Genomic DNA, 25,362 nt, shown 5'->3' with positions numbered 1-25,362 from the left:
GTTGGAAGGGACCTTAAAGATCACCCAGTTCCAACCCAATTCCAACCTCCTGCCTTGGACAGAGACACTTCCCACTAGACCAGGTTACTCAAGGCCTCATCCAAACTGGTCTTGGACACCTTCAGGGAGGGGGCATCCACAACCTCCTGTTCCAGGGCCTCATCACACACACCCCCCCACCCCCTACCCCCACCCCCCCCCACCCTGGAAAGCATGACAATGATTCTGCCCCTCTGCTCTGCTTTGCTGAGACCCCACCTGGTGTACTGCATCCATTTCTGGTACCCCCAGCACAAGAAGGACAAGAAGCTATTGGAGTGAGTCCACAGGAAGCCACAACGATGATCAGAGGGATGGAGAACCTCCCCTATGGGGACAGGCTGAGGGAGCTGGGGCTGTTCAGCCTGGAGAAGAGAAGGCTCCAGGGAGATCTTGGAGAAGCTTTCCAGTACCTGAAGGGAGCTACAGGAGAGCTGGGGAGGGACTTTTGACAAGGGCTTGAGTGACAAGATGAGGGGCAATGGTTTTGAGCTGGAAGAGGGGAGATTGAGGCTGGAGCTTAGGAAGAAATTCTTTGTAGTGATGGTGGTGAGACACTGAAAGAGGGAGGTTGTGGACGCCCCCTCCTTGGAGGGCTTTGTACTGGACTCTCTCATGCAGTTCCTTGAGGTCCTTCTTGAACTGAGGGGCCCAGGACTGAGCACAATGTTCCAGATATGATCTCACCAGGGCAGAGGAGAGAGGGAAGAGGACCTCTCTCGACCTACTCACTACAGCCCTTCTAATACACCCCAGGATGTGCTTGGCCTTCTTGGTCTCAAGGGAACATTTCTGGCTCCTGACCCCCAATCCCTTTTCCCTAAGCTGCTCTCCAACAGGTCAGTCCCAGCCTTTACTGGTCCATGGGGTTGCACTTCCCCAGCTGCCGGAGCTTACACTTCAGTCATTCAGTCCATAGTCACGGCGCAGGATGTCAGTGTCTGACTGAGGAAAAGATGGAGCAGAGAGAAGTAGATTTATTACTGAGCCAGTGAAAGTTTTTTTTTTTCTTGAGTTCCTGGAGCTTTATCATAGTGACCATCCAGGGTCTTGTCAGGAAAGAGATGATGTTGAAAATTAGATCACTGAGATTCTAATACACTGTGTGTTAGACAAGATTCATGCTCGAGACAGGAGGGAGCATTTAATGGCCCTTTTAAATGTCACAGCCAGACTCCAGAGTCCATGGTCTCACAGTAAACAAGAGGGCGCAGCTTGCTTCACCAGCTTTAGAATGAGCAGCACCCCAATAATGCTGGGGGGAACCTGTGGGCCTTATTTGTACAGCATATACAAGACTCAAGACCAATGGCAGCCTGGGTTGCATCCAAAACAATGTGGCCAGTAGATGGAGAGAGCTGATTCTGCCCCTCTGCTCAGCTGAGACCTCACCTGCTGTGCTGTGTCTAGCTCTGATGCCCTCAACATAAGAAAGACACGGGGCTGCTAGAATGGCTATAGAGGAGGGCCACCAAGATGAGCAGAGGGCTGGAGAACCTCTCTTATGGGGACAGGCTGAGAGAGTTGGGGCTGTTCAGCCTGGGCAATAGAAGGCTCTGGGGTGACATTAAAGCTGTATTTCAATATCTGAATACATCTTCTAGCTCAAAGCCATTGCCTCTTGTCCTGTCACTACAATCCCTTGTCAAAAGTCCCTTCTTGGCTTCCTTGTAGACCCCCTTCAGGTACTGGAAGGCTGCTCTAAGGTCTTTACAAGCAGTTGCCTGGCAGCTCTACAACTGGCTGGGATTTGCATTTGTTTTCTTAGCTGTGTAACATTTTGAATAGATGAGAACACTGAGAAAAATGTATTTCTGCTTGTCTCAGATGCAGTCATCACTGGTAGACAAAGGCCCATCTGTAGCTAATCCATGGAGCTGAATTCTGTGGTGCTCCATAGCACAAATACCATGGGTGGACAGTTTGCCCTGCTCAGATGTGGTAGTTCAGGCAGCTCAGTATCTGCAGGCTGTGTAAAATCAGGCTGGTTTCATCATTTATATAGACTGCTAAATGTTGCCAAATTGCTTGGAAATGCACTGGCAGGCTTCAGGGGACATTCTGCTTTAAAAAGCACACTTGAAGCAGTGCAGCCTTGCTTAAGGCTCTTCTTGATTTTCTTCTGGATGACTCATGGAAGTGTGCATGTGCCTATGTCTGTATTTCAAGAGTCCTTTGCTGCTTTGTCTTTCAGATTCTCAGCAAGTGTCTCTTGTAGTGATTTCTGTGGGTTTTCAAACTTCTTGTCTTCAGTACTAATTTCTAGAGCAGTGTAGAGTAATCCCTTGGCTTCAGTTGTCATTGAACCATTTGGGTTGGAAAAGCCCTTCTAGATCATCCAGTCCAGCCATTCTCTACTTCTACCAAGGCTGGGGCTAAACCATAGCCCTCAGCACCACATCTCTGCCTCTCTGAAACACCTCCAGGGATGGGGATTCAACCAGCTCCTTCTGTAGCCTGTTCCTGTCTCTGAGAACCCATTCAGCCAAGAAGTTGATTTTCATATCCAAGCTAAACCTTTCCTGATGCAACTTGAGACCGTTTCCTCTCCTCCTATCATTTGTTCTTAGGGAAACGAGACCAGCACCCACCCCACTCCAGCATCCTTTCAGGGAATTGTAGAGACTTCATAGATTGCATTGGGTTGGAAGGGACCTTCAAAGGTCATCTTCTCCAACCCCCCTGCAGGCAGCAGGGACGTCCCCAACTAGGTCATGCTACTTAGGGCCACATCAAGTCTGACCTTGGATGTCTCCAGAGATGAGGCCTTAACCACATCCCTAGGCAGTGTTCCAGTGTTTCACCACCTTCATTGTGCAGAACCTCCTCCTGATGTCTAACCTAAATCTCCCCTGTGCTGGTTTCAAATCATTGCCCCTTGTCCTGCCACCACAGGCCCCTCTAAACAATCCCTCCCCAGCCTTTCTGTAGGTCCCCTTCAGATACTGAAATGCTGCTCTAATCTCTCCCTGGAGCCTTCTCTTCTCCAGGCTGAACAGCCCCAACTCTCAGCCTGCCTTCATAGCAGAGGTACTCCAGCCCTCTGATCACCTTCATGCCCTCCTCTGGACCAACTCCAACAGCTCCATGTCTCTCTTGTGTTGAAGGCATAACAGCTGGAAAAGCACTGCAGGTGCTCACCAGAGCAGAGTGGCAGGATCACCTCTCTCTCTGCTGACCACACTGCTTTGTGAGTGGCCTTCTGGGCTGCAAGTGGTCATTCTTACCCTCTTCCAACCAAGTTTGCTCCCTTTTCCAAACCCTGTGCTTCCTTCACTCAGGTAGACTTTCCTAGGATATACAAATGTGGCTTTGTAATGAATGAGCCAGGGCAAGATGGGCAGCAGGTCAGTGCATGGTGCAGGCTGGTCATGTGTCCCCAGGGGAGGATCAGTATTGATTGAAAGGAAGATGAAAACTCAGTGGTGTTTTGTGGGAGGGCTAAATTACCTCTTCTGGCCTTCAAGTCTGCGAAGATTGATTTGAAATGGATTACCTTGCTTTACCTGCTGCCTAAAAATTTGCAAATTCACGTTAAATGAGCATAAAATAGGTTTGGGTTGAGGCCAGTGTTCGTTATACAGAGTCTAAACCATTTGGAATCTTGTTCTTTCTGCTGAAGCTGCCGAACCATGTAGCACTCTGAGAGGATTTCACGTTTTGGGGAGGTACAGTCATAGAATCACAGAATGGTAGGGGTTGGAAGTCCCACCCACCTGCCAAAGCAGGGTCACCCAGGGCAAGTCACACAGGAACACATCCAGATGGGTCCTGAAAGTCTCCAGAGCAGGAGACTCCACAACTTCTCTTCTTGACACCCAGCCCTCAGGTATTTATAAACATTGATCAGATCCCCTCTCAGCCTTCCCTTCTCCAGACCGAATGGCCTCAGCTCTCTCAGCCTTACCTTGGCACGCAGATAATCCATCCCTTCATCATCCTGTTATGTCTGTTGGACACTCTCTAGTATATCCCTGTCCCTCTTGAACTGGGGAGCCCAGAACTGGACACAATATTCCAGATGTGGACTCACCAGGGCAGAGTAGAGGGGGAGGAGAACTTTTCTTTAGCTGCTGGCCACAGTCTTCTTAATACACCCCAGGGCTCCATTAGCCTTCTTGGCCACAAGGGCACATTATGCCCTATGGATAACTTCTTGTCCACCAGGATTCCAAGGTTCTTCTGCATGGAGCTGGTTTCCAGGTCTCCCCCTAATCTGTACTGGTGCAGAGGGTTGTTGTCCCCAGATGCAGGGCACGAACAACCTATACCTATCCTTGTTGAACTGCATGAGGCTTCTCTTTACCCATCTCTCCAGCTTAGCACCATTTGAATACTTCAGTGCTATTGAATCCTGTTGCAAACTTAAGCCTTTGTTCTTCTTGTGCCCTTGATAATGGGAATGCTTCACCTTTGCTCCCCTTTGGAAGGCAGCCCTGTCAAAACAGGATCAATTCTGCACCTTGCTAGGATCTCATTTCAATTAAAACCAGTGCTAGTTAATGGGCTTTGCTCTACAGAGGGGAGGGGGTGGAGGTGGTGTAAACAAAGGAGAACAGGAGCTGAATTGTTGGAGAGGAGCTAACCTCTGGTTTGTTTCTGCCATGGATTAGGGGTGATCAATTCTCATGTCAGGAGGCAGAGAAGCTAATATACCCCAGCATCTACCACATACTTCCTTAATCATCCTGCCTGATGCACAGCATCCATCATTCACCTTCTTAATGCCACATCATGTTAGCAGCTCACAGCTATGCAGGCCACGTTTTAAGGAGAGAAAAGTCATCCTGATAGGCAACGTCCTGGGGAGTAGGATAGTGGAGAAACCCAAAGGGTTCAGTTTCTGTCTCTTCAGCCTAAGTAGTCTGAGCCCTGGCCCTATGCAGATAAGGTGTTGTACAGCTTGTTGATGGAGAGAGGTGATTCTGTCCCTCCATTCTGCTGAGACTTCCCCTGCAGTTCTGCATCCAGCTCTGGAGCCCTCAACACAAGAAAAACATGGATCTGATGGAGCAGGTCCAGAGGAGGGCCACAGAAATAATCAGGGGTCTGGAGCACCTCTGCTGCAAGGACAGGCTGAGAGAGTTCAGCCTGGAGAAGAAAAGGCTCTGGGGAGATCTAATAGTGGCCTTCCAGTACCTGAAGGGGGCTGCAAGAAGGCTGCAGAGGGACATTTTGCAGCGGTCTGCAGTGATAGGACACGGGACAATGGTTTGAAATGAGAGGAGAGCAGATTTAGATTGGGTGTTAGGAACAACATAGGATGGTTTGGGTTGGAAGGACCCTTGAAGATCATCTAGTTCCACCCACCTTGCCATGGGCCAGGGACACCTTGTACTAGACCCAGCTGCTCAAGGCCCCATCCAGCCTGGCTTCAAACACTTCTAGACTTGGAGCCTCCACAGCTTCTCTGGGCAGCCTTTACCTGTGTCTTACCATCCCTCGTCCTATCACTTCCTGCCCTTGTTAAAAGGCCCTCCACAGCGCTGCTGTAGCCCACTTCAAATACTGGCAGGCTGCTCTAAGGTCTCTTCTCCAGACTAAACACCCCCAGTTCCCTCAGCTGCTCCTCACCAGCCCTGTTCTCCAGACCCTTCACCAGCTGTGTTGCCCTTCTCTGGACCTACTCCAGCCCCTCAATGTTCTTCTTGTAGTGAGGGCCCCAAAATGGATCTTGCAACTCAAGGTGTGACCTTACCAGTGATGAGTACAGGGGGACAATCCCTGCCCTGGTCCTGCTGGCCACACTTTTTGTGATACAGACCAGGTTGCTGGTGGCCTTCTTGTCCACCTGAGCACACATTAGCTTGTCTTCAGCTGGCTGTCAACAAGCACCACGAGGTCCTGAAGAGTTTCCAGCTACTCTGCCCCAAGCCTGCAGCATTCATGTGGCTGTTGTGATGCAAGTGCAGGACCAGTCTGGAGCATCCGTGGGGCTGTTCATCCTGGGCTTTGTGCTGCTGGGCTGTGATCTCTGCAGCTTCACAGCACTGCTCTTGGAGCACACCCCCAGCACTTCCATTTGGAAACAGAAGCTGGAGAGAGTTATTAAATTATGGAAAGAAGCCTTTCCCACCACTTTCCCTGTCCTTTTCCTTTCTATTGCTCACGTAGGGTTTTTGTTCTGCGTCTGAGCTCCGTGTGGTGTCGCCCAGTTGCTTGTGATTTAACCAGAAGGATCTGGCTGCCAGCAGTAGTGCTTGCAGGTATTTTTCTTTTCTTCATTTGCCTTGCAGCAGTGCCTGCAGGCCACAGCAAAGACTCTGCTGGCAGCAGCTGAATAGTTAGCTCCTACCCCTCGAGTCAAAACAGATACAGGAATTACCAGGGTCTTTATTGCAGAGGTAACAGCAGGCACAGGTGAAGTGAGTACTTGTCCATGGTCATGCTGCAAGTCTCTGGCAGAGCCAGAAAGCAAAATATTATCTTTTCTTGCCTAGAGAGTTTGTGGAGCCTCCTTCTCTGGAGAGATTCAAGACCCACTATGTGATCTACCCTGGGTGATCCTGCTCTGGCAGAGGAGTTGAACTGGATGATCTCTGGAGGTGCCTTCCAACCCCTACCACTGGGTGATTCTGTGATTTTGTGATTCTTTGGCAAGTCCTTGACTAAGGAAGGTGTTCCTATCCATGGCATGGCCATAGGAACTAGATGATCTTTAAGATCCCTTCCAACCCAAACCACTCTGTGATTCTATGTTCTACCTGACCTCCAAAGGTTGCAGATGCCACAGGTTCACCAGATGCTTTTCCCTGGTGCTTCTTCATTTTTTCAGCTTAGAAAGCTGTTCCAAAATTCAGTTCTGTGCTTGTCTTGCTCCAAATATGACAATCTTTTACTTGCTTAGAGACTCGTGTTCTCTTTCACTCTGCTTTTCCCCAGGACTGAACAGCTCTGCTCATTTTGATCTCTGCTTATAGCTTTCTCAGCTCATGCCTGTTTTCCAGTTCCCTTTTGGATTCCTTCAAAATGCACAGTATTTTTCCTGACATTGGAAATGGGGCACAGCAGGGAGCCACCAGCTCCCTCAAGCACTTTCTGCTTTTCCCCAGTGACCCAAGCAATCACTTCTCTGCCTCCTGGGAAATCCCCTGTTCAAGCTGCAGCCCTTCCTTCCTGCCTTCCTTTCCTTTCCTTTCTGCCTGTCTCTTTCCTTTCTTCCCTCCCCCCCTCCCCCCCTCCCCCCCTCCCCCCCTCCCCCTCTCCCCCCCTCCCCCTCTTCCCCTCTTCCCCTCTTCCCCTCTTCCCCTCTCCCCCCCTCCCCCTCTCCCCCTCTCCCCCTCTCCCCCTCTCCCCCTCTCCCCCTCTCCCCCTCTCCCCCTCTCCCCCTCTCCCCCTCTCCCCCTCTCCCCCTCTCCCCCTCTCCCCCTCTCCCCCTCTCCCTCTTTCCCTCTTTTCCACTTTCCTTTCCCTTCCTTGTTCTAGTGTTTCACACTCTGAAGATTACCCTTCAGGGAGCTGAACTATCAGGAGATGTTTTCCCAAGCACCTGCAGTGCACTTTGTTCTGGGCCAGATTTTCTGGTTAGCTTCATTTCAGTGCTTGGAACACAGACACATAGAATCATGCAGGTTAGAGAAGACCTCTGTCATCATTGAGTCCAACCAGCAATCCAACATTGTCAGCCAGCACTCTCAGGTCCTTCTCTGCTGGGTAGCCTCCAGCCACTCTGCCCCAAGCCTGGAGTATTCATGGGGTTATTGTGACCCAAGTGCAGCACCCAGCACTTGGCCTTGTTGAACCTCCTACAACTGACCTTGGCCAACCTGAGATTTTAGGGCAGATGGGTACCCACAGTCACACTTCAGCACCACAAACCCATGCAGGATGTCTGGATTGGCAGCCAGGATGAGATCTGGGAGCTCTTGCCTCCATTTTCCTTTAAAAACAGTGGGAGCCTCCCACAGCCTAGGTGACTGAGGATCATCCTGTCAGGCTGAAACTGAGGGTGGCAGTGGGCTTTTGGGTCACTGGAAACCTTTCAACTCAGTTTTAGTCACTTGGAGTTGTTACTGTTCTGGGGGGTTGTTCCAACAGAACCTGCTTCTTTCTTTGTGTATGTTTTTTTTGTTGTTTGTGGTTTTTTGGGTTTTTAAAAATTATCAGTATTATTTTTAATAATTGAGACTGGAGATTAGGAAGAAATTCTTTCCAGTGAGGGTGGTGAGACCCTGGAACAGGTTGCCCAGGAAGGTTGTGGATGCCTTTTTGCTGGAGGTGTTCAAGGTCAGGCTGGATGAGGCCTTGAGCAACCTGGTATAGTAGAAGGTGTCCCTGCCCATGGCAGGGGGTTGGAACTGGATGATCTTCAAGGTCCCTTTCAATCCAACCATTCCATGAGTTCATAGTTTCAAGCTTTCTGATCTTCACTGGGGAAAAGGTATGGAGTGTGGCTGGGCAAAGCTGTGGCCAGCTCAGTGTCCTGCCAAAGACCAGGCTGGTCAGGGCTCTGAACAACCTGATCTAGTGGAGGATAACCCTGCTCACTACATAGGGGTTGGATTAGATGGCCTTTGGAGGTCCCTTCCAACCCAAGCCATTCTATGATCCTATGACAGGCTCATGCTTTTCTTCTATGTATGAGAGAACAGTGGTAGGAGGAACCAGGTACCACAGGAAATCTCAAACTAGCTACCACTGGAATGAAGGACTTTGCCCATTTTCCCCATGCTGCAGTTCTTCAGTAGCTGTTCCTAAAGTGAAAACAGCAGGAATTGATCTGGCCACCTGTGATTTCACTGAGTTTTTAGTAATTTGGCTTTAATATTGGAATTCATCAGCAGGACTGAATGGTCCTTCACCCAGCGTGGCAGCCTGCGCAGGGAAGGGAATTTCCCACACAGTTTAAAAATGGGTCATGAATTTCCTGTGTATAGGGTTTGCTAGCAGCTGGAAGAATGATACAGCAAGGATGGTGTCAGAAAAGGAGCCAACAGGGGAATTAAGAAGGTGAGTTGTGGCAGGAGAGCAGAAAGATGCAGGTTTTGTGCCACAAAAATGGTCAGAGGGCTGGAGAACCTCTGCCATGGGGACAGGCTGAGGGAGCTGGGCTTGTTCAACCTGGAGAAGAGAAGTTTCCAGGGAGACCTTAGAGCAGCCTTCCAGTACCTGATGGGAGCTAAAAGAGGGCTGCAGAGAGACTGTTTCCAAAGGCCTGCAGTGACAGGATGAGGGACAGTGGTTTGAAATGAGAGAAGAGTAGATTTAGATTGGATTTTAGGAACAAGTTGTACACCATGAGGATGCTGGAACACTGCAACAGGTTGCCCAGGGAGGGAGCTGAGGCTCTATCCCTGGAGATATTCAAGATGAAGCTGGACAAGGCACTGAACAACCTGATCTAATTATAGAATGAATAAGGTTGGAAAAGCCCTCAGAGATCATCAAGTCCAACCTGTCACCCGACACCTCATGACTAACTAAGCCATGGCTTCAAGTGCCACATCCAGTCCCCTCTTGAACACCTCCAGGGATGGTGACTGCAAGGGGATTGGACTGGATGTCCTTTGGAGGTCCCTTCCAGCCCAAACCATTCTAGAATCCTGTGATTCTTCAGTAGCTCTAGTTTTGGTTTTAATGACCTGTGGGGTTTAGAAGGAAGCTTTTGCTTACATGCAGATGAGATATTAAGTTCCTAATGATGGGAGGGATGCTGGTGAGATGTACTGGAAGCTAACCTGATAAATGCAGTCAATAATGAGGAGATTCTACTGCAAAATGCTGAGCCCTGTGGCTATAATGCAGCAAAGTGCTGACAGCAGTGGTAGTCCATTTTCCCCAAGCACATTGATGGATCAGAGCTGGAGTCCTTATCACCTTGATGGGAGTGAATGGGTAATGAGAGCCTCGTGTGTCAAGAGTGTTTATTCTTAGGCTTCACAACTAAACCACTAATGGAACAGAGGGAAATCACAGCTCTTCTGTGGTGTGAAAGAATCTGGTGCTGGTCTTCACCACAAACTGTTCCCCAGCTTTGAGAATAACTTCCTGTCTTGATTCCCAGAGGCCCTAGAAAATACAGTTCCCTGTGAATCTGTGCCCTGTAGGATGATTCATAGAATGGTTTAGGTTGGAAGAGACCTTGAAGGTTGTCTAGTTCCAACTCCCCTACCATGGGCAGGGACACCTCCCACTAGACCAGGCTGCTCAAGGCCTCATTCAGCCTTGCCTTGAACACCTCCAGGGAAGGGACATCCACAACCTCCCTGGGCAACCTGTTCAGTGTCTCACCACCCTCACTCTAAAGAGTTTCTTCCTAATCTCCAGTCTCAATCTCCCATCATTCAGCTCAAGCCCATTGCCCCTCATCCTACAAGTTCTTGTCAAAAGTCCTTCCCCAGCTCTTCTGTAGCTCCAGTTAGGTACTGGAAAGCTGCTCTATGGTCTCCCTGGAGCCTTCCCTTCTCCACACTGAACAGCCCTCACTCTCCCAGCCTGTCCCCATAGGGGAGGTTCTCCATCCCTCTGATCATCTTCATGGCCCTGCTCTGGACCCAATCCAGCAGCTCCATGTCCCTCTTAGAGATAGTTGTTGATGCTTCTCTTCCATGCTTCTCCAACACTTCATCTCAGTTAGGCTTCAGCCTTGGATGAAGGCTTGAGCTCAGGAAAAGCCTGATGCCCTAATATCACAGAATCACACAATGGTAGGGGTTGGAAGGGACTTCTTGAGATCACCAAGTCCCACCCCCCCTGCTAGATCAGGGTCACCTAGGGCAGTTGCATAGGTTGGCATCCAGGCAGATTTCAAAATACTCCAAAGAAGGAGACTCCACTACCTCTCTGGGCAGCCTGCCTCTCTGACCCTTCGCAGGATCTGGATAAAGATCTGTGCATTTTGGATGCCCCCTCCCTGGAGGTGTTCAAGGCAAGGTTGGAGAAGGTCTTATGGAAGGTCTCCCTGTCCATGGCAGGGGGTTGGAACTGGGTGATCTTTAAGGTCTTCCAACCCAAACCATTCTGTGATTTTGTGACAAGTGACAGCCTACCAGGAATTGCCTGAGCAGGACTGAGGGCTGATGCTGCTGGAGGTGTGGGTGCATGTGAGCTCAGCCTGGCCACTGGAAAGAAGTTTCCTGAGCAGTGGACCATGGCTGTGGGCAGTCTTACCAGGCCTGTGATTTATTTATTTTAATTTATGGGGTTTATTAACATTCTGTAGCTTAATGAAGGGGATTTTGCACCTTGGGGTCTGTGACTCTGGCTTTGGAGTCTCTGCAAAATACAGGTGAGTGTTTGCAGGCATTCAGAGAGTGGTGCCCTTGGTAGCCTCCTCATATAGAGAGTCCTTAAGATCCTCTTGCACTGATGTTCTTGGTAAGGCACCCAACGTGTTTGGCGGGTGAAGAATCTGGAAGCCAGACTTCCCTTTGCTCTAGGTGAATGTGCTTGGTATTCCACAGCTGTCTGTGACAGGCCTTCCAAGAAATGATCTGGAAATGGTCACTGGCAGCCCAGAAGGAAGCACTGAGAGCAGCAGGACAGGGAGGGGGTTCTGCCCCTCTGCTCTGCTCTGCTGAGACCCCACCTGCAGCACTGCACCCAGTTCCAGTGTGCCCAGCACAAGAAGCAGCTGGGATTGCTGGAGCAGAAGTTGGCAGTGATAGATCATAGAATTATGAAATTTTTTCAGTTGGAAAAGACCTTTCAGATCCTGGAGTCCACTCTGGATCCAGACTCAAACAGGTGTATCTGCTGAGCTGTTACAGAGGGCAGAAATGACTGCTGAACCATTGTGCCCCTTCTAATGCAAACTGCCTGTAGATCACTTCTCTTATCTCTCTACCAGAGATGAATTGAAGGGTTTGTTCTGTTTGGTGTCATCTTGTCATGAGCACTTCTCTGCAGTAGGGCTGCTGGTGATCATAGAATGGTTTGGGTTGGAAGGGACCTCCAAAGGTCATCCAGTCCAATCCCCTTGCGGTCAGCAGGGACATCCTCCACAAGATCAGGTTGCTCAGAGCCTTGTCCAGCCTCACCTTGAATATCTCCAGGGATGGGGCCTCAAGTACCTCCCAGGGCAGCCTGTTGCAGTGTTCCAGCACCCTCCTGGTGCACAACTTGTTCCTAACATCCAATCTAAATCTGCTCTTCTCTCATTTCAAACCACTGCCCCTTGTCCTGTCACTGCAGGCCTTTGAAAACAGCCCCTCTGCAGCCTTCTTGTAGCCCCTTTGGGTACTGGAAGGCTGCTATTAGGTCTCCCTGGAATCTTCTCCAGGCTCAACAACACCAACTCTCTCACCCTGTCCTCATAGCTGAGGTGCTCCATCTCTGTGATCATTTTTGTGTCCTTCCTCTGGACCCTCTCCATCAGGTCCATGTCTCTCCTGTATTGGGGGCATCACTGGACACAGCAGTGCAGGTGAGGTCTCACCAGAGCAGAGGAGCAGAATCAGCTCTCCCCATCTGCTGGCCACACTGCTTCTGATGTAGCCCAGGCTGCTCTTGGCCTTCTGGGCTGCAAGTTCCCATTGCTGGCTCATGTACAGCTTCTCACCCACCAGCACCACAAGGTTCTTTTCTGCAGGGCTGCTCTCAGTCTCACCATCCCCCAGCCTGGATTCATAATGAGGATTGTTCTGACCCAGGTGCAGGACTCTGAATTTGGTCTTGTTGAACCTCATGAGGTTCAGCTGGGCCCACTTCTCCTGTCTGTCCAGGTCCCTCTGGATGGCACCCATCCCATCTTTTAATCTTGTCAACCACACCACTCAGCTTGGTGTCATCTGCACACTTGCTGAGGGTGCACCCAATCCTACTGCCGATGTCATTGATGAGGACCGCTGAGGGACACCACTTGTTACCCACTTCCATCTGGACTTAGAGCCATTCACCACAACCCTCTGGATGTGACCATCCAGCCAATTCCTTATCCACTCATCACATCCATATGTCTTCAGCTTGGCAAGAAGGGTGTTGTAGGGGACCATGTCAGAGGCCTTGCAGAATTCCAGACAGATGGCATCCATAAGTTATCTGAGGGAAGCTTTTTCAAGTAACAGTTTCTCTCCATGAGAATTAGGCATCAGACTGGGTTTCACCTTGCACAAAGCCTACCCTGTGTCCAGCTGGGAGGCAGCAAGGTCTAGGAGCACCTTGGCTCTGTGACCATGTTGGGCTTCAAGTCATGTTCTGCTGACGAGCTCAAGGATTTAATCGTTTAGGGACTGGGCAGGGAACCACCTGAAAGGTCACCACTTTTCATAGGAGATCAATCTGATTGCTTGTGTTAGCCATGGACTCATGTTACACAGATGAGGCCCTGCCTTCTGATGGGACCACTGACTGCTTGACTTGAGTTCCTCTCGTGTGTGACCTCTTTGTTGCAAGGCACAGATCAAGGCAGCTCAGGTTTCAGAGGTATTCAGAGTGGAGGTAGGTAACAGAGACTGTAAATTGGTTTAAGAGCTGGCATTTGCCTCAGGTGTTCATCTTGGGAGGTAGAAGACGTGAAGAAACACTAGATATTTGTTGCCAAGGAAATGTGAAGATTGTGTTCTGGTTTTGATGTTTGATGTGTGAAAAGGACCAGCGGGAAGTTCCCAGCTGCTCAAGAAATACCTTGGAAAAAATAATTCAAAAGCAGCTGATCTCCACTTATGAACCGTGGGGTAGGGTTGGACAAGGTTGGCAAGGTGTTTGGAGTTAATCCTGGGGCTAAAATGTACCTCTCTGCAATAAGTAAGATAGAATTCAATGAAAAGTCATTTAATTCTATGTGGTCCAAGGACCTGCCATTCCCTGGACACAGTTTCAGAAGCATCTACAAGCACCTGCAAATTGAGGTCCAACCTGTTTACCTCCTGCCATGGGTTGACACCTCCCTAGCCAGGCATGCTTTGCAACTGCTTGTCCTCAGGGCACAGAAAGTTTTGAAACCCATTATCAGGCAAACTGTAGAACATTTGGTGGCACTAAACTTAAAGGGCAAAAGTCAAGCTGTGACTTAGACTCAAACTTCTGTCTCAAGTGCAATATCACAGAATCGAATCATACAATTGCGTCACTTGGAAGACCAGCAAGGTGAGGAAGGAGATTCTGCTCCTCTGCTCTGCTGAGACCCCGCCTGCAGCACTGTGTCCAGTTCTGGTGCCTCCAGCATAAGAGGGACATAGAACTGCTGGAGCAGGTCCAGAGGAGGGCCTTAAGGATGATCCAAGGGTTTTGGAGTACCTCCCCTATGGGGACAGGCTGGGAGAGCTGGGGCTGTTCAGCCTGGAGAAGAGAAGGCTCCAGGGAGATCTTAGAGCAGCTTTCCAGTATCTGAAGGGGGCTACAGGAGAGCTGGGGAGGGTCTTTTGACAAGGGCTTAGAGTGACAGGATGAGGGGCAAAGCCTTTGAGCTGGAAGAGGGGAGCTTGAGGCTGGAGATTAGGAAGAAATTTTTTCCTGTGAGGGTGGTGAGACACTGAAACAGGTTACCCTGGGAGACTGTGGATGCCCCCTCCCTGGAGGAGTTCAAGGCAGGGTTGGATGAGGCCTTGAGCAGCCTGATCATAGTGGAAGGTGTCCCTGCCATAGTAGGTTGGTTGGAACTGGATGATCTTTGAGGTCCCTTCCAACCAGTGAATCTGTGAATCACATTCCTGGCTGCTTTCAAGAATGGCAAACCTCTCCAGCAGTGATGTCATGCCCCTCCTGGATTTTGGAGTATCTGGCTGAGAAATAGTGCATCTGTGCAGGCTTCCTTGTAAAGCAACAGGCAGAGAGCTCAGGATGTGCATCCACCCTTTGGGGTGGCAAGGCAGGGATCTGAGCAAGGCTTCTGCCTGCTTGCATGAAGAACACATCAGATTACAGCTCTGTGTACCTTGACTCTGATGTGAATGTATTTTTTCTCCACGTGGGAGGCACTGCATGGCTTGGCTTCTGTTTAAGAGATGCTGCCCTTGCAGAAACAGTGACCTTTGCAAAGCAAGCCTCAAGTCATCCTTTGCTTTTCCTGGGATCACATAGCACAGTATCCAGTTGCAGGCTTTTAAGATGGAATGATTGCAGGCTTTGTCCATTGGCCTGGCTTGGATTACCTTTGGTTTGACAAAGAAAACTCTAAAAGACTTCTCCCTTCCTGCCCTCCTTCCCTCAGAGCATGGCAATCTCTGTGTGCTAAGGATGCAGAGCAGCTGCCCCACCTGCCCAGCACCACTGGGATTTATTGAGGTGACTTTAATTGGCCCTTATCTCCTGGTTACACTTTAATGCTTCTTTGAAAGGACATTCAGAAAGGGTACAGTGACTCCTTTGCTCATTTCCTTCCAGAGCTGAGTTACACCTTGTCTTATTTTTCCTCCTTTTTCTATCCCCAGTAGAACAGAGCATTCTGCAGAGCCACTGCAGAACGTGGTGGGAAACTGCATGAAGAGATTCATACGTAGAACCATAGAATGGTTTAGGCTGGAAGGGACCTCAAAGATCATCCAGTTCCAACCACCCTACCATGGGCAGAGACACCTCCCATTAGACCAGGTTGCTCAAGGGCTCATGCAGCCTGGCATTGAACACCTCCAGGGAAGGGAGCATCCCCAACCTCCCAGAGCAACCTGTTCCAGTGCCTCACCACCCTCACTGTAAATAATTGCTTCCTAATCTCCAGTCTAATTCTCCTCTATCCCACTCAAAGCCATTGCCCCTCATTCTGTCACTCCAATTCCTTGTCAAGAGTCCCTCCTCAGCTCTCTTTTAGCCCTACCCAGGTACTGGAAGGCTGCTCTGAGGTCTCCCTGGAGCCTGCTCTTCTCTGGATTGAATGAAAGCTAAGCTCCATTGAACCTCCCAGGGAAAGGTTTAGCAGCAGAATTCAGGAGCACTTTCATTGTTCTCTTGTGAGGCTCCATACTTAAACGCTTCAGGAAGCCCCAGTAAGGGGGGTAAGAAGTCCATTATTTGTTCAGGCAATCTTGACACTGAGAGTTGCAAGGTTTTCACCTTCCTGAGAGCTGCTCAATACCAGGGAGCGTGGAGGTCTCCCCTTGTTTCACTTCCCAAGTTTGCTTTTGCTAAGAACAGCTTAGAAAGGTTTAATGCTCAGCTCTGACTTGCATGCCCACGCGTTTCACACACACAAGGCATATTTAGGAACCTGGATGAATTAGTGGGAAGTCCTACATCAGAAGAGCCATTTGAGTCTAAGTTGTTATTCAGTATCATAGAATCTCAGAATTGTTTCAGTAGGAAAACCTTGCTAAGGTCATCCAGTCCAACCATGAACCCAGCACCACCATGGCCATTAAAACCTGTCCCAAAGTGCCATGGCCACATGTTTCTTGAACGCCTCGAGGGATGGTGACTCCACCACCTCCCTGGGCAGCCTGTTTCAATCCCTGACCATTCTTTCAGGAGAGAAATTGTTACTCACGTCCAACCTAACCCTCCTCTGGTACGATTTCGGGCTGCTTCCTCTTCTTCTATCACCTGATACTAGGGAAAAGAGACCAACACCCACCTGGCTCCAACCTCCTTTCAGATTGCTGTAGAAAGCAATTAAGTCTCCCCTTAGCTTCCTCTTCTCCAGACAGCTTAAAAATTTGCCCAAAACCATAGCCCAAGCATTTGTGGAGGACATCAGCCAAGGGTAAGGTGACTTTTGAGGATGAGAAATTGCTGGTGATCACAGCGTGGTGCCTGCATAAATAACACAATCATCATTCACACCAAGGTGGTTTTTACTTGCTTCAGTGGAGCAGTTGTGAGCACAGTGGTGGATTCACAGCTCAAAAGCATGCATTGCATGTGCAGCTTGATGCCAGCTCTCCAGCAAAAAGCAATATGGAAATGGCCAACACTTTTCAGTATCCTCCAAGAGTCAAGGAGAGGAAAGATTCGTAAAGCAGGAGGGAGATAAACAGGCTGAAAGGGGTCTGAGATGCGGGAGTTTGCTTTAAGAGGAGGCTTGCTGCTAGCCTTCAGTCCAGGGATAATTGTCTGGAGCTCTTCCCTTGCTCTTTCTTTGGCTGAAGTTCAAACCTGGCAAGATTAATTTGTTTGTTGTCTTTATTTTACTTCGTGAGGTAGGTTATATTTTTAGTATTATGGTAATCAGCTAGTCCTGTGTGTAGCAGAAATCTTTGTGGTCTTTCTAGTTTCCAGTACATTGTGGAAGATCAAAAGTGGCCATTTGCTATTGCTGCTTGCGCTCAGTGCCCCATATGGCCACAAAGGTCTCTTCTGTGGGTCTCCTCAGCCCCTCTGTAATCCTTGCCAACAATGAACATGTCCAGAGAGTGATTGAAAGGCCAAGTGTGGGCTGGATTTCCTCTGGAGAAGCTGCTCATGGCCCGATAAATTAAAAAATTAATTTCTCCCCTGTTTCATGGAGTTCATGGAATCATGGTTTGGGTTGGAAGGGACCTTGAAAATCATCCAGTTCCAACCACCCTGCCATGGGCAGGAGCACCTTATACTAGCCCAGGTTGCTTAAGGCCTCATCCAGCCTGGCCTTGAACACCTCCAGGGAAGGGGCATCCCCAGCCTCCCTGGGCAACCTGTTCCAGTGCTTCACCACCCTCACTCTAAAGAACTTCTTCCTAATCTCCTGTCTAAATCTCTGCTCCTTAGGCTTAAGCCTTTTTTTTTTTCCACTTTGTTTTTCCCTATTCTTTTTTGTGAAATACCTGGGGGTGTTAGGGTTGCATTGCCCATAGCAACTTTTTGCTAGGGAACTGACAGGAGTGGTAGCAACCACAACTTGGGAAGGTCTCTGCAGATATCAGCCTGAAAACAAAGGATCAAGCCTGTTTGTGGTGCTCTGCAAAGGGCAGATAACCTTTCAGGGCTGCATCTTAAAATACTAAGCTGAGCTGCTGGAGGTGCCCTCATGCTGTGGCTTCCTCCAGCACACCACGAACTTCCCAACCCCTGATTGCCATTAAAATATTTACAGTTGCCATTTGCAAGGAAATTAGCATCACTCTGTGAGCTGCAACACCCTGGTGATATTTACGGAGAGCAATTGAATTAGAAATGTTGTAATGGTCTCAGCCACTCTGCTCCTTGCTTCTGGAAGGAGGGGGCTGAGAGATGCCTGGCCTGTAACTAGTGCACAAGCTAAAAAGGACATAGTTGAGGAACCCACATAATCTAAGGTCTCCTGATAAACACATGCCTTCAAAAGAGCTGAAAGAGAGCAGTGGGTAACCAGTGCATAATTCTGATAGGGATTTGACAGATTTGGCAGATTTGACAAGGCAAGGTTGTGGCGTAGGTGGGCTTGACAAATGCTTGAAAAGACAAGGTTGATGTGTAAGCTGCTGATGGTAGTTCATAGAATCCTGGAGTGCCTTAGCTTGGAAGGGACCTCAGAGATCATCTACTGCTATGGGCAGGGATGTCTCTCAACTAGACTTGGTTGTCCAAGGCCTCATCCAACCTGGCCTTGAACACCCCCAGGGAGGAGGTATCCACAACTTCCCTGGGCAACCTGTTCCAGATTCTAACCACCCTTGTACTGAAGAACTTCCTAAGCTCCAGTCTAACCTTGTTCTGCCTCAGCTTCATACCATTCCCCCTTGTCCTGTCTCTAGATACCCTGAAGAAAAGTCCCTCTCCAGCCTCTCTGTAGGATCCCTTCAGGTATTGGAAAACAGCTCTAAGGCACCCCTGGAGTCTTCTCCAGGCTGAACAACCCCAGCTCCCTCAGCCTAATCTCATAGCAGAGGATCTCCAGCCCTTGGATCATCCTTGTGGCCCTCCTCTGGATTCACTCCAACGAGTTGATGTTGTTAGCTTGCTGGGGTGTGGGTGGTGTTGGTTTAGATCCTCAGCTGATGAAAATCTGTGTGAGCCTAGCTGAAAATGTGCAAACAGCACAGAGGTGAAAGCAGACCTGGAGGGGCTGAAAGCTGCCTGGCGTTTGAGGGTGCACTGTGGGGTCTGACCTCAGCACAGGTTGACTCTTTACTAACCATGCCTTCTGTCTCTTTTCTGTTTCTGTTGGTTTGTTGTTTTTGGTATTTTTTGTTTGGTTGTTTTTTTTCCTTTCCCTGTCTTGCAGCACCTTCTCCAGTCAGTAGTGTGAAAAAGGGGAAGATCACTAAAAATAGCATCTCCCTTTCCTGGCAGGAGCCAGAGCGACCCAACGGCATCATCCTGGAATACGAAATCAAGTACTTTGAAAAGGTGCGGCAGGGCAATTGCTGAGCACCCCAAGTGCCTTCTCTTTATGTCCTATTCTCTTTCTTAGAATTGTTTGAGTCAGGGAAGGGAATGGAGCCACTTTTATGCATAAATCAATGTCAGATTGATTTTGCAGTAAATGATTAGGAAGACTTGAAATGAGGGTGTTGTTTTCCATCAGCGTGCCACTGCTCTTGGATGAGTGCATTAAATCTGCCTGGCAGATTTCTCTCTGGCCATAGCACATTAAGGGAGAGCCTGCTAAAAATAAGAGAGGTTGGGGATGGAGCATATGTCCCTTCCCAGAAACATCTGGCTATTCCTTCACAGATTGGTAGGGACCTCTAGAGATCATCCAGTCCAAACACCCTTACAGAGCAGGGTCACCTAGGGCAGGTCACACAGGAACACATCCAGGCAGGTTTTGAATGTTTTCAGAGAAGGACACTCCCCAACCTCTCTGGGCAGTCTGTTCCAGGGCTCCAGCACCCTCACAGTGAAAAAGTTTCTCCTTATGTTCATGTGGAACCTCCTGGACTGATAACTAGCATTGCCCCAAGATAGGTGCAGGACCTTGCCCTTCGCCTTAATGGACCTCATGAGATTCTCCTCAGCCCACCTCTCCAGCCTGTTCAGGTCCCATTCTGTCCTTCAGTCTTATCCACAGCACTCAGCTTGGTGCCATCTGCACACTTGCTGAGGGTATCTCAATGTCTGTATCATTGATGAAGATATTGAACAGCACTAGTCCCTGTACAGGCCATTCATGGACACCACTTGTCCCCCGTCTCCATCTGGACATCGAGCCATTGACCACTACCCATTTCCACATCATAATTTGGGTCTGAGAGAGAATAGCAAATGAAAAGCAGTTTCCAAATTTCTAGACCTTAATTTATGAGCTCTTGTCTGGATTGTGTTACAGTAAATAATTCCAAGAGTAATTACCAAGCATTTGAGGGAAATGTTAATCAAAGCACTGAGGCTCTTTCACATTACACACTGATGCAAATGAAGATTTATTTCAGCAATTTTTCTTCCTACTTCCTTGCTTCAGAAGAACAATGCAAAATTCAGTGTTCTTCTGGAGTTGTAGGTTGTCCTTCCTTTCCCAAGGTTTAATTTCTGGTTCTGGCAATGCCAAATTGCATAGTGTATTTACCTCCTTTAGGCATAATTACCTTTTGTTATAAATTAAAGTTCCTTCCTAAGGTGATGGGGCTTTTTCCCCCTTCCCCCTGCCTTGGGATTGATCTTTGTAGGATCACAGAATCACAGAATCTGAGGACTTGGAAGGGACCTCCAGAGATCACAGAGTCCAGCACCCCTGCCAATTTCCATTGCACTGGGCCATGTACATCCTAAAAGCTATTCCTACTGCAGGTGCCAGTTTGGTCGCCCTATTGTCATTTTGGGTGGATAGTCCCTCTGTTTCATACCTTCTACAGTTCTGTGAGATCTGATTTTGTCTCTTATAATAAATTATATTTAGAACCATAGAATAGTAGGGGTTGGAAGGTACCTCCAGAGATCATAAAGAGTCCAAGCCCCCTGCCAAAGCAGGATCACCTAGGGCAGGTCACACAGGAAGACATCCAGGTGGGTTTGGAAAGTCTCCAGAGAAGGAGACTCCACAACCTCTCTGGGCAGCCTGCACCAGGGCTCCAAACCCTCACACCAAAGAAGTTTCTACTCCTGTTGAGGTGGAACTTGCTGTGTTCCAGTTTGAGTCCTTTGCCTCTTCAGGCCCCTACAGGACACTACTGTAAAGAGCCTGGCCCCTTCTTCTTGACACCCACCCCTCAGATATTTAGAAACATTCATACAATCCCCTCACAGCCTTCTCTTAAGGCTAAACACCCCCGAAGTGTCTCAGCTTTTCCTTGTAAGAGAGATGTTCCAGCCCCAATCCTGTACAGCAGAAAGGGCCTTCAGAGGGGTGGTGTAAGGAGGAGATCCTGCAAAGTGCACGTTTCGGTCATGCTTTGTAATGTAGCTGTGTGGGGTGTTAAGAGTCTCTTGTTGTCCTCTCTGAGAATCACTGTTGTGTGTTTGTGTTTCTTGGTGGGGTGGGTGGGAATAGGACCAGGAGACGAGCTACACCATCATCAGATCCAAGGAGACGGTGATCACGGCGGATGGCCTCAAGCCAGGCTCAGCCTACGTCTTCCAGATCCGCGCCCGGACGGCTGCTGGCTACGGTGGCTTCAGCCGAAGATTTGAGTTTGAAACCAGCCCTGTCTGTAAGTCCTGTTAATTCCTGTCACCCATGGCTTTGCAGTGTGTGCCAGAAGCAAGTCAGCAGATCGATATTTTGGGAAAGAGCTCTTCCTTGTCCTGACTTCATCTCTTGATTTTGAAAATACCTAGAGTCACAGATTGCAGTCGATTGAAAGGGACCCTCAAAGGGCGTCTTGTCCAACCCCTCTGCAGGCAGCAGGGACACCTCCAACTAGAGCAGGCTGCTCAGGGCCACATCCAGTCTGATCTCAAATGTCTCCAGTGACGGGGCCCCAACCACATTCCTGGGCCGCCTGTTCCAGTGTTTCACCACTTTGCAGAACTTCCTCCTGATCTCCAACCTAAATCTCACCTGCTCCAGTTTCAAACCACTGCCCCTCATCCTATCCCCACAGGCCCTTCTAAACAGCCCCAGTCTTCCTGTAGGTCCCCTTCGAATATCGAATTGCAGCTCTAAGGTCTCCCTGGAGCTCCAGGTGAGGTGGCTTAAGGATAGGCTTGCTTCTTCAACCTGTTTACTTAGGTGGGACATAAAGTCAGGAGGCCTTCAGGTCTTAAAATGCAGCTCTAAGGTCTCCCTGGAGCCTTCTCTTCCCCAGGCTGAACAACCACAGCCCCCTCAGCTTGTCTCCATAGCAGAGGTGCTCCAGCCCCCTGATCATCTTGGAGCAGAAGCTGCCAAGTCTTCTTCTCAATGCCTGTTACCTTTGAAGCTGTAATAGATTTTTAAGGGAAGCATTATCCACATGCAGATGTAGCTGTGGAGCCAAGTGACTGAGCTAATAGAGTGCAAATTGCATCCTGGTGCAAACATTAATGGGCTAAGAATGGGCTATTTAATGTATTTCTTATTATATTAGCCATTAATCATGCTCTATAAGTAGCAACAAGATCTTGTTAAGCTAGAAATTATCCTAGATTATAACAAAGGAAATTTTGCTTGCAGATGGAAAGTTTCTAGTTTAGAGTCATTAGAGTAATAGTGTTCCAGGCTATTAATGAGGAATAGATGGATACCTGCACATTTCATCCAGTGCTGTTGGTAGCTACCAGACAACAATGGCACTTGCATAAAGCCCATTGTGTAAATCATCATAGAATCATGGAATGGGTTGGCTTGGAAGTGAGCTTAAAGATCAGCTAGTTCCACTTCCCTGTCATAGGCAGGGACACTTCCCACTAGACCAGGTTGCTCAAGGCCTCATCCAGCCTGGCCTTGAATACCTCCAGGGAGGGAACATCCACAACTTCCCTGGGTAACCTGTTCCACTGTCTCACCACCCTTACTGGAAAGAATTTCTTCCTAATCTCCTGTCTCAGTCTCCCCTCTTCCAGCTCAAAGCCATTGCCCCTCATCCTGTCACTCCAAACCCTTGTCAAAAGTCCCTCCCCAGCTTTCCTGTAGCCTTCAGTCAATGGAGGGCTGCTCTAAGGTCTCCCTGGAGTCTCTCTCAGCCTGTCCCAATAGGGGAGGTTCTCTATTCTTCTGATCATGTTTGTGGCCTCCTCTGCACCCACTCCAACAGTTCTATGTCCTTCTTATCTGGGGGCACCAGAACTGGATGCAGTGCTGCAGGTAGGGGGTCTCAGCAGAGCAGAGGTGGAAATAGCAGAGTAGAGGGGGAAATTACTGTGTTAATCAGGACTTTTTGAGGACATCAACTGGTGATACCTTGAAACACTTTTAAGGCCCTTGGGTCATTTAGTCACACCTCTACCCAAGACTTTTCTGCATTGTAAAAGCTGGGTAAGAGATACTTCTCTGATAGTAAGGAGCTGCCAGTGTAGTCACAGAATCACAAAATGCTAGGGGTTGGGAGGAGCCTTTAGAGATCATAGAGTTCATCAAGGGACCAGTTAGGGCAGGTGGGATACTCACTGAATCACAGAATCACAGAATGCCAGGCTAGAAAGAAGCATCTGGTCCAACCACTGCATGGTTCTTGGTTTGGTAGCTGGGAACTGTTCCTCTGTTGGAGTTGAGCTCTGCCTGAAGCAGGACATAACCAGATGTTTAAATGCTTGGTAGAATTGAATACAGCACAAGGCTTAGTATCTTGCAAATGCAAAAAACCACCTCAGTTTGACATTTCAGACCCTTTACAAAGTGATTTATTTGCTTTTTCTGAGGCCCTGTACAAAGTCAGTTTTGGTGCCAGGACTGTGACCAGCCACCCACTGCGTTTCTGCACAGCCTGGAGAATCTGACAGCAAGCACAGATTGAAATCTCACTGCCCCACTGCAGTTCTGATCTGAACCTCTTGTTCAGAGCCAAAGCAAATTGTTTTGATTCAAGCACAAATGAAAACCTTGCCGTGGCTGTTGTGAGAGTTAAAAAAAACCAACTAACCTCCAAAGCCATTTGGCCCAAAGAATAGGTTTTGCTTCCAATTTCTTTAAAGCTATATTTAATACACTTGAAGAAAATCTAAAACAGCCTGAGAAGTGCAATGGAGGGGGGAAGGTGGAACTTATTTTGCTCAGTTGTTTTTTTTTTCTCCAGATTTTGGGGTTGGTTTATGTTCTGCTGTTTGGTTCTGTCCTGCTGCTTTCACATCCTGCTTCTGCAGTTGTGCAAAGCATCACAGTGTAGGCAGGACTGCATTTATTAGTGCCACTGAATTTTTCCATCCTTAATCAGACTAACCTTGCCAAAAGATGGTTTTCATGGAATCAGAGAATGGGTTGGGTTAGAAGAGACCTTAAAGATTACCCAGTTCCAACCCTCCTGTCATGGGCATGGGCGCTTTCCACTAGACCAGGTTGCTCAAGCCCTCATCCAGCCTGGCCTTGAACACCTCAAGGGAGGGGGCATCCACAACCTCCCTGGGCAACCTGTTCCAGAGTCTCACCACCATCACTGAAAAGAATTTCTTCCTAATCTCCAGTCTAAATCTCCCCTTTTCCACCTTCAATGCACTCCCTCTTGTCCTGGCTCTACAAGGCCTTGTTTTCAGCTTGAATTGGTGAACTAATGCAGCTGATCAGCTAAGCATGAAGGGAAACATCTCATAGTTGAGGACAAGTCATGCAGGTCCCTCATTGCCTTTAAATCATAGACACATAGAATGGGTTGGAAGGGACCTTTAACATTATCTTGTTCCAACCCCCACCATAGGCTGGGACATCTCCTATTAGACCAGGTAGCTCCAGGCTCCATCCAGCCTGGGATTCAGTACTTCTAGGCTCAAATACTCCACAACCTCTCTGGGCAGCCTGTTTCTCACCACCCTCATGGGGAAGAATTTCTTCCTAATGTCTAATCTACATCCAGCTTCTTCCAGTTTGATGCCATCACCCCATGTCCTGTCATTCCATGCCTTTGTAATGGCACCAAGGTCCCAGCCTGGCTCACAAGTTTAGGCTATTTAGCTGCCATGGATCACACCAAGATTTATCTCAATTCACCATCCCTTAGTCTGCACAAAAAAAAAACCCTCTCTACCCACCAGTCACAGCATAGAGTTCTCCTTTAAATGTTTTTGTTTGTAATTACTTTTTCAAGACAGCAATCAAGCATCATCTTGAAGAGCTTCCATAAATCCATGAGGTTAATAAAAAAAAACATCTCTGGATGCTGGCACTGGGTTTGGAGAAGTTAAACATTAAATATTTAAAGCTGAAATGGTGGTGCAGGCTACAGAGCTCCTGTACAAAGAGCTACTTGAAGTGCAGCACAGATCAATGTTTAATGCCATACCTTTTGGTCTTTATTTCTTTTAAACAATTAATATGGGGCTATATTCCATTATTTTATAGCCTCCATAAAATTAATCCTCTGCTAAGGACCCATTTTTACTTCAGTCGTTTGGCTAAAGGCTTCTTCAGCGTGCAATCGATTCCTGCTGCTCCCTGGGATGGATGAAGCTTCATCCAGAGCTGGCACAAGGGCAGGAGCTGTAGGCTTTAACCCATGGAGCATCAGCACCTGTGCCAGGGAGATGCTGTTGCAGGGAGGGAGCCAGATT

General features: G+C 48.6%; 1 protein-coding gene across 9 annotated transcripts in view; it reads left to right on the top strand.

The window, feature by feature from the left end:
* The window catches only part of EPHA5 (EPH receptor A5), a 218,403-nt gene that overhangs the window by 134,239 nt on the left and 58,802 nt on the right, over nucleotides 1–25,362 (top strand). For all 9 annotated transcript variants that reach the window (XM_054164860.1, XM_054164854.1, XM_054164841.1 and 6 more), the window contains 2 exons: nucleotides 19,031–19,155; nucleotides 21,236–21,395. In XM_054164860.1, coding sequence (XP_054020835.1) covers nucleotides 19,031–19,155; nucleotides 21,236–21,395 — 285 coding nt within the window. The remainder of the gene's footprint in view (nucleotides 1–19,030; nucleotides 19,156–21,235; nucleotides 21,396–25,362) is intronic.

This window comes from Dryobates pubescens, chromosome 1, assembly GCF_014839835.1.
Source record: "Dryobates pubescens isolate bDryPub1 chromosome 1, bDryPub1.pri, whole genome shotgun sequence".
Taxonomy (NCBI): Eukaryota; Metazoa; Chordata; class Aves; order Piciformes; family Picidae; genus Dryobates; species Dryobates pubescens.
Note: the sequence above shows the minus strand (reverse complement) of the source record. Positions and strands in the feature narration are given on the sequence as shown.